We start from the raw sequence: 8,895 nt of genomic DNA, 5'->3' as shown, positions 1-8,895 counted from the left end.
AACTGCAAAACGACTCGAATTGCAAAACGACTCGAACTGCAAAACGACTCGAACTGCAAAACGACTCGAACTGCAAAACGACTTGAACTGCAAAATGACTCGAACTATAAAACAACTCGAACATCTGGACTTGGAGCTTCAAACTGTGACTCAAAAACAGACTTTAGACTGCAGTTGGACTCGGATCTAAAAATGTTGTGTATTTAATGAGAAAATGTTTAATTTAGTGTTAGAAACTTTAACACGGAGAAAAGACTCGGTAGGATTCCCCGTCAGACCTGGGACTTGACTTTGGTTTGCCTTTTAAAGACTGAAGTGGACTGGAAACATTGACTTGGAAACTCAAGCAGATCTGATTGTTTGCATTTTGCATCCCGGTGCTCTCAAAGCTGCATTTATCTTATTTATCTCCTTTGTTTACCAGACTTTCTCCCTCCTTCCACTCAACTTTCCAGTAATAATTTTCTCTGATATAAAAATCCAGCTTGTTTTATGTCGACCGTTTTGGGCCTTAAAGTTAAAACAGAATAATAGAAACATGAACACAGACCTTAACTGAACCTGTTTTGTTATGAATTTGCGTTTTAAATCAGAACGCGACTCCGGTGTCTTCCTCCGCTTGTCACAGATGCATGCTGGGAGTTTGACGTAACGAGTCAGAGACGTAAAAACAAAACCTTTCCTCCGACCCGATCCAGACTCCTCTCTCAGTTCGTCAGAGCGCCGGTCGGCCTTCCGGCCCCACTGTGCTTCACGCTAGTTTCAAACGTCTGCAAGTCGGCCAGAAGCTCTGAAACCGAAGCGGTGGCGGCGTGAAGCGGCGCTTCCCGCTCGAGTAACGGCAGGAAGTCACCTTCAGACAGGAACTAAACAAACACGTTTCCTGCTTCCTTTCCGTCTCTCTCTTTCTTCCAGACGGCAACAAACCGGCGCAAAGCTTCTGAAAGTTCGCCTAACGAGTGTAAAACAAGTTAATGGACTCATGCAGAGAAACAATGACTTGATGATGAGTTCTTAACCAATCAGACGGCAGAGTCTCACCCTACATCGACCTTCAGGTTACACCTGGGCTGGCCAAAGTTTAGATCATCAAAGATGAATTTCATATTAAAAATGGTCAATAAAATGTTCAGTCAGTCAATAATCGTTCAGCAGCTGCACCAGAACAAGCAGCAGCTTAGAAATGGATCTGGATCAGAACCAAAACAGCTTCAGCCTCAACGGAGCACAAATAGAGTCCTGGTGCTTTCATTGTTTCCCTCCCTGTGTGTGTGTGTGTGTGTGTGCGCGCGTTTGTTTGTAATACCGATTTTACTGACATATACTACGTTGTGAGGACCGGAGCCTGGTCCCCACAAGGGGAAACCCTGTTTTAGGGTCAGGGGTCAGAGTTAGGGCTAAGGTATGAATTGAGTTTTGGTTGGTTAGGAAAACGGTAAAGGTGGTTTAGGCTGTAGAAATGAATGGAAGTCAATGGAAAGTCCCCACAAAGATAGCCACGCAAACGTGTGTGTGTGTGTGTGTGTGTGATTGCGTGTGTCTGTGTGTGTGTGTATGTGATTGCTCTGAGAGCATCGTCATGTGATGCGAGCCGAGCGTCCACAGCTGTAAACAGAGAGCGAGTCATCGCCTGAGCATGTTGTTTTTAAAGCCCAGATGTGAGCGATCGCTGAGCCTCTCGCTCCGATTCCCAAACTTCCCGCTTCCCGTAGAACCAGGTGAGACGCCTTCATGGTTCTTCCTGACGCCGAGGGAGGGAAATTAGAAGAAAACCAACATCAATCCTGCCACCACAAAGCGGCTGCTGCTCAGCGGTCGATCAGCTTCACTTGTTCTGCATCCAGAGGAACATTTTCCAGAACGTTCTACCTGCTCAATGAGGCTTTATTTCTGTCTGACTGTGTTTTTAATCCCAGACAGAACCTTTATCTCCCAGCAGAACCTCCTGGCTGGGTCGGTCCTGCTGGCGGCCCGCTAACGTTGTCCTCTGCGTGATGGAGAGCTGTGCACAGCCAGCAAATTCATTCTGTGTCATTGATTGAGCGCTGCAGTGAATTAGTCTATTGGCTGCCACTTCCTGTGGCCCAGACATAAAAAATAAAAATAAATGCATTACAGTGAGGACTTCAAGCTGCAGGAGGCCAACGCTATGCTAATATTCAGCAGAGGTTTCTAGGGCTGGGAGTCGGACATAAATTATAAGTTATATTACCATTGGGAGGTCCAAGCTGTGGTCCGGGGGCCATTTGTGGCCCTTAAAATTATTTTGTTCCACCCCTGATTTAAGACAAAGACTTGAAGACTTCACAAGATTTCTTCTCCAAACAGTAGCTCCTTTTAAAGTACAAATATGAGCAAAACTGCAAATTTTCAGCCAATGTCGGAAAAACACGATTTCAGGTGTTTCCATATAAGAAGAAACGGAATTAAAACCACATGAGAAAAAGTTTGTTCACGCGTTTAGTTCCACTTCCTGTCGTCTTCTTCATGGTTTCCCCCAGTAGCAACATCCTGTTATTGATCATGAGACTCGTGTGATGTCGAAATTTTTTTTTCCCATTTTAGCAAAATAAACCAATTAAAAAATCTTAGTGCCAAGTTTTTCTCCTAAACTGGTGTGTTTCCACTTAGCTAATTTATTTTTGAAATATCTCATTGTGCAATTATTGAATAGAAAAGCAGCTATTGAAATTAAAATACTCCACACGTTCTCGTTGCCATGGCAACCGACTGACAGCAGCTACAACTGTCAACAGAGCAGAGATTACGTAGCTTAATCCCCTGCTCTACCGATGATCTGTCAGAGTCGGTGTATCGGCTGCATGTTTTAGTGTTAAGTGAACCGAAATGCATCGAATTCTACAGCACAGCTACGTGTTAAGATGTCAGAGTCAAGCTAGCATAGCTAGCAGAGCTGACCTGCTTCCCGCTTTCTCCTCATTTTTTCAATCAAAACTTTTACTGACCTGTTAAGTTACACAAAAACATTAGAAAAACATTTTTTAGATTCTGTCAGTGTTTGTCATTTTTCCGTCTCAAGCATAAACGAAGCTTTAGCTGCTGAATCTAACTTCCTGTTTGAGCTCATCGCCATGGTTACCAAGCAACTGACTACAGCAAAGTTTGATGTCCATCGAAAACCTGCACTGCCTTGCGACTGGAACCAGAAGCGGCGCAGCGTCGTCGTCTCCTCCAGGCTCAGAGACGTTTTACATGCCAGCAGCGTTTTGGGATTCTTATTAATCTACTAATGGAAACGTTGAAAGGCAACAGTGCCGCAGCCAGGCGTGTTTTAAATTCTGTTAGCTTTGCTGTTTGGTTTTCATTAAAAGCTACAAAGTGTTTTTTTTCTCCTGATGTTGCTGGTGAGGAACGGCCCGTCTGCTCTGGTTAATTAGAGCAGGAACCCACAGGCGGAACGATGCAGGCGGGAGTTCTCACACTGCCAATACCTCAGGTGTGACTTTCAACAAAATCCAGTTTGTATTAAACAGTTTGGAGCTGAAATAATGAGCTGGTCCGGCCTATTGCTGATTTATTACTCCTGCATTCCAACACTTCTTGCTTTAGCTTCAGCTTTCTTTCTGTTCGAATGAAATATCTGAACATTTTAACTTGATTAAACCCTAAAACTTCATTTTTCAGCCTCTTCAGCCGTTAGAATGCTGGAGATGAGCCGCTGAAAGCATCCAATTTAAGCAAACGTTGGGACCAAACGACACTAATTGAAATTCAAATGAGGTTATCCACTTGGCCAACAGCGCCAGCCGATGTAAACAAGGTTATTAGCATTCCAGTGCAGCGGACGCGCTAGCATCAAGTCGCGTCATCGACGCCTCGCAGGTCTTTGGCGACCCCAATCAGCTTACATGAGTTCTGCTGCCCTGGGGTCGCAACCATGCAGGCTCTGCCCAGAGATTCATTACAGCCGCAATCAGCAGGAAATGAGGAGTGAAGAGAAATAATGGGAGGCTTGGACTAGGCCGTCAGTGACCTGTGACGACCTCTAATTCACGGCTCACTTTCAGTCTGTGAAAATGGTTTAATACAGCGAGAAAAATGGGAAAATTTATTCCAAATGATAGATTAAGAAGGTTAACAACCCAAAGAGAAGAAATTAGATGTCTGATTAACAACTCTTGATGCAATAAAGTGAAATTAGAATTAACATTAGCAACATGCTAATGACTGATAATTTCTCAAACATTAACATAAACCATGTTAGAGTTTCACATTTGAATTTGTGAAAAATGTTAGCATGTTAGCCAGTAAGCATGTTAGCCTCTTAGCATTTTAGCCTCTTAGCATGTTAGCCAGTTAGCATGTCAAAGTATCTGAACTTTAGTCATTTTCCATTAAACCTTTTCCAAAGTATTTCATTAGCATGTCCATGCTAACATGTGAAGCAGTAAACGATTAAATGTGATTAATCGTTTCAGTTTTACTTTAATTGTTTAAAGTTTATAATGTTTTTTGTGGGTTTTTTGCCATCAAAGGTTTTAATTAATTTGAGTGAAATCATTTTCTTAAGTTCATCACTGATGGAAAAACATTTTATTCTCATGTTTTGATAAACGTTTTTATTATTATTTTAAATTAAATGTATATATACACAGTTGTGGATTAATCATGTCTCTGAATGTGTTGTTCTTTTACCAAACTGCCTTTTTTTGACTCCATATAGTCTATTTAACAATTTATCGATCACTTCAGTAAGCGATTAATCACGATTAATCACTTCAGTCTAACTTCAGACCTTCTGATTCTGTTTAACCTAAGCTTTATAGTTTTAGTTTTGGTCATAAGAAGCTTGTTTTGATGATCTTAAATGACTTTTGGACTCATTTCTTTGCTGTTTCATGTGTTTAATGCGGCTAAATGAAGGTAAATCTGGATGAATTTAATATTTCTGCTTCCTCTGACGTTTTGCTTCCTGTTTTCTCAGACAAGTCGTGGATGCACACCCCAGAGGCTCTGGCCAAGCACTACATTCCCTACAATGCCAAGGTAAGACTGAAATACTGAGAAACATCGCCTCGGGTTTCTGTAAGTAAAAAAATAAAGTTTTCTGAAGGTGATTTGCATGTTTTTATGCTGTAAGCTGGGTTGTGACGCCGGCTCATTAATCTCCCACAGCAGCTGTTTACCTTGGTGCTGCAAAGTTTTTGGGAAACTTTTTTATAGTTTTAACCTTGATTGTTTGGTTTTAATGAGATCTTCAGGGGTTGTTGACGTAAAACGCCTCGTCTTTCTGCCTCAACCTTCTGAGCAACTCCCTCTGTTACGCAACAAGTCCTCAACTTTTGAAAGAGCGCTCCGACTCCCCGGCTTTATTATTCTGACAAAGATTCCTCCTCTGGTGAGGCGCGGATCTCTGAGAAACTCTGAAAAGTAGCAGATTCTCAAAACTGCTGCAGCTGCTTTTCTGCAATAAAAAAGAAGCGTGGTGAACTGGCAAAAGAAACACCTTTCCTGACATCAAAGCAGATTGTCAGCTTCCTCTGATGAGTTCCCCGTCTGCTCAGATTTGCTGAGATCTGAGTGAAAACGCGATCGCAGAGGGAGTTTCAGGCAACGTAATGAGGACGCTGCCGAACGTTCCCTCCGGTTTTAAACTCTCCGGATTTTCAAAACAAGCTCGCTTAACGATTTGCTGCTGAAACCAGAATGAGTCAGGAAGATGTTTTCTGTCTTTAATCGTTCTTTTGTTCATCAAGGAAGCAGCGTCTGTGTTTTTTATCTTTGCTCATTTTATTGTAATGGCACGACTGAAGCGCTTGGATCGCTTCCCTCCGTTAACCTCAGAGTTTCTTTTATTGCTTTGTGGAAGAAAAGCAAAGATGCGGCCGCTAATGAGAGGATCTGGGTCAGCTGTTTCACTGAAATGCTGCCCCCATTCTTAGCAAGTAATGAGAAAAACATAATTATCTGAAAAGTAAATGCTGAAAGGAGACATTTTGCTGCCTTTTGTCAAGGTGACACCATTTCTGGAGACAATCTCACTTCTACGTTTGTGATTTAATGCAGCTGATTAGAGGTTAGATTTACGCTTTGATCTACGTTTTCTGATATTTTATTTATTGGGTTTTTATTCATGTTACCACAAACTACAGACACCAATCCATTCTGAGGAAGCATGAGCACACAAAGTAGGCTACGCTAACACTAGTGGGTCTCTTGACAGTTAGCTGGTGGCTAACTGTGTGGTCAGAGAAACGTAACTGATTGGCTGAAAGCCGCTCGGCGCTGATTGGCTTGGATCATCAGAAGGTCGTTTAATTTGAGGTAAATATTTACAGCTTTTAAAGACGAATTTCAGCCATACTGATTTTTGCAGGTGAAAATTAAAATAAAAAAAAACGATAAAAAGTTTGTTATAAATTAAATGTCTAAAATAAAGTCTTGATTCCAATTAAACTGCATTAATTCCAAAAAAACTAGAATCAGCTGTAAACTGAGCTAAATCTAGCAAAGTAAGCTAACTAGCACGCGCCATAAAGTAAGCTAACTAGCACGCGCCATAAAGTAAGCTAACTAGCACGCGCCATAAAGTAAGCTAACTAGCACGCGCCATAAAGTAAGCTAAGTAGCATGCGCCATAAAGTAAGCTAACTAGCACGCGCGGTAAAATGAGCTAAGATTATCACATGCCGTAGGCTATGCTAATGCTAGCATACGCAGTAAACTAAGATAACTTAGTAATTTATAGCCATGGAAAGCTATAAGGACCGTAAAATTCATATTTAAATGTGTATAAATGATCCTGTGTTCTTTGTTATAAGCTTTTCTTCACCTCTACATGCTGTACATGCTGCCCTGCTCTGTAAAATCCGGCCCCTGCATTTGAACCTTTGTTGCTCCCGTTTGTGAATCTCGACGTGTTTCAGTTCCAGGCAGCAGGTGAGACGATGAAGGCTTTTCTAAGTGATGTCGTTCTGCAGCCAGAGATAAATTACCTTACAGGTCGTTACGTTGGCTTGTTGAATCCCAGCCTGACGTGATTGGAAGCCTGATCGGAAATCGTTGCTGTTGCACGTATTACATGCATATTTCACGCTGCGTCAGGTGCATCTACAACCTGAATGTGTTTCATAGATCCAGCGTCTCTGTGTCTAGACATCCGGCACCGTTTACATTTTTAATGCATCGCTTCTTATCTGGCGGGTCCTGGGCTCATCACCGCGCTGTTCGGCTCTCTTTGGCCCCTTCGTATTTTGGTTGAAGTAATTTGAAGGAATAATCTGGGCGTTTGGACCTGTTGCGAACGCGTCGCGGCGGCTGCAGAGCTCCGGCGGTTCTCGGTGCTGAGTTTAATCAGCTTTATGCTGTTTTATGCAGCAGCCAGAGCTGCAGTCCAGTTTGTGCCTCTGTTGGGTGTTTTTATCAGGATTCGAGCTGCTGTCGTTTGAAGCAGTCCTGATGTTTCTTGGCTCTTTTCCTTCTGCTTTCACCACTGAAGCGCGGGGCGCAGCGAGTTCCCGCTGCCGTTCCTCTGAATTTCTCAGCATGTGGAGAACAAGAGCTGCAGGTCGTTGTGCTTTTCACAGAAAGACTTTCTAAGATCTTTTTATTTCCCAAGAAGGAACAAAACACAAGTGAAAGCCTCAGCTTACTGCAAATGCTCGTTAAAAGTTCAACAAAGGTCACTTTGAGCTGCAGGTGGATTCAGGCTGAAGCCAAAGATTGTTTTAGTAATTGATTATTCAGATGATTAATCGATTATTCTGTTAATTATTCTAACGATTAATCAAATATTCTGATGCTCATTTTCTAACAATTTTTCTAATGACTAATCAGTTATTCGAATTGATCATTCTGATGATTATTTTAAAGGTTAATCAATTATTTGGACAATTATTCTGATGAATAATCAAATATTCTGATGGTTATTCTGCCGATTAATCAGTTAATCATGCGAATAACCACCAAATGAATCTGTTCCGACAATTATTCTATTAATTAAAATAATTAATCTTATTAATTATTTGAATTATTATTAACTTTATAAACAGTTTTTCATCTAAACTCAAAATGTCTAAATTTTCGTAGTTTTGTCTGGATTTCGTCTGTCTGTTCTTTCAGCTGAAGCTCTTCTGACTCTCTATTCTCCAGTTAACGATTAATCAATTACTAAATTAGTTTCAGATTATTTCAGTAATCGATTAATCATGATTAATCGTGGTTTTGTTTAGCTTGTTGCCATCTTGTCGTATTTTAGCACTGAGAAGGACGGTCAGCAGTTCTTCAGGTGTTTTATTTCCGAGGATGTAAACAAACAGAAGATTTTCTGCGTTTGCTCGTAATTCCTCTGAGATAAACAGTTTTAAGCAGCAATTTGCTGGAAATCCCAACATGTAAACAGTGACTGTGTGTGAGGCTAACAGACCTGCAGCTCAGTCTGTCAGACAAGCAAATTCTTTACGTCAGTCGCTAAACAATCTGAAGCCTGAACAGAGAAATTCAACCTGCTAAGGTTCTCCATCACCATGACATAATGTTGATGTTTAGAGCGCGGTGTGCTGCATGTGGTCGGCGGGAAGCTACAGATATTTGAGATATTTACAGGTTCATGTGATATTTGGTGGTTATACAGTCAGGAAACTCACTGACATTAAAATCTCTTTTAGTGAGCGTGTTCAGTCCAAGGCAGCAGCAACAAAGAGTTTACAGATTTAACCTGACAGATGGAATAATTCAACTCTAAAAGTCAGGAGAAACATCTGAAACAGAGGAGTCTGAATCCAGCAGCCAGTTAGCATCCAGTTAGCATCCAGCAAGCCTCCAGTTAGCATCCAGGCCTCCTCAAGTCCTCCTTAAGTCACTTTGATTCCATATATCCTCCCCGTAGCTCAGACTACAGAGCGTGTTAGCGTTGTGCATTAGCATATGCTAATG

At 41.6% G+C, this 8,895-nt stretch overlaps 1 protein-coding gene and 1 long non-coding RNA gene across 8 annotated transcripts in view; one reads left to right on the top strand and one right to left on the bottom strand.

The window, feature by feature from the left end:
• gulp1a (GULP PTB domain containing engulfment adaptor 1a) overlaps nt 1-8,895 on the top strand; it is a 57,643-nt gene that overhangs the window by 35,726 nt on the left and 13,022 nt on the right. For all 7 annotated transcript variants that reach the window (XM_007552260.2, XM_007552258.2, XM_016671610.1 and 4 more), the window contains one exon: nt 4,946-5,007. In XM_007552260.2, the coding sequence (XP_007552322.1) occupies nt 4,946-5,007 (62 nt within the window). The remainder of the gene's footprint in view (nt 1-4,945; nt 5,008-8,895) is intronic.
• Nucleotides 1-8,895, bottom strand: part of LOC103138144 (uncharacterized) — a 28,375-nt gene that overhangs the window by 9,645 nt on the left and 9,835 nt on the right. The window lies entirely within an intron of this gene.

This window comes from Poecilia formosa, unplaced genomic scaffold (genome assembly GCF_000485575.1).
Source record: "Poecilia formosa unplaced genomic scaffold, Poecilia_formosa-5.1.2 Scaffold47, whole genome shotgun sequence".
NCBI classification, from domain to species: domain Eukaryota; kingdom Metazoa; phylum Chordata; class Actinopteri; order Cyprinodontiformes; family Poeciliidae; genus Poecilia; species Poecilia formosa.
Note: the sequence above shows the minus strand (reverse complement) of the source record. Positions and strands in the feature narration are given on the sequence as shown.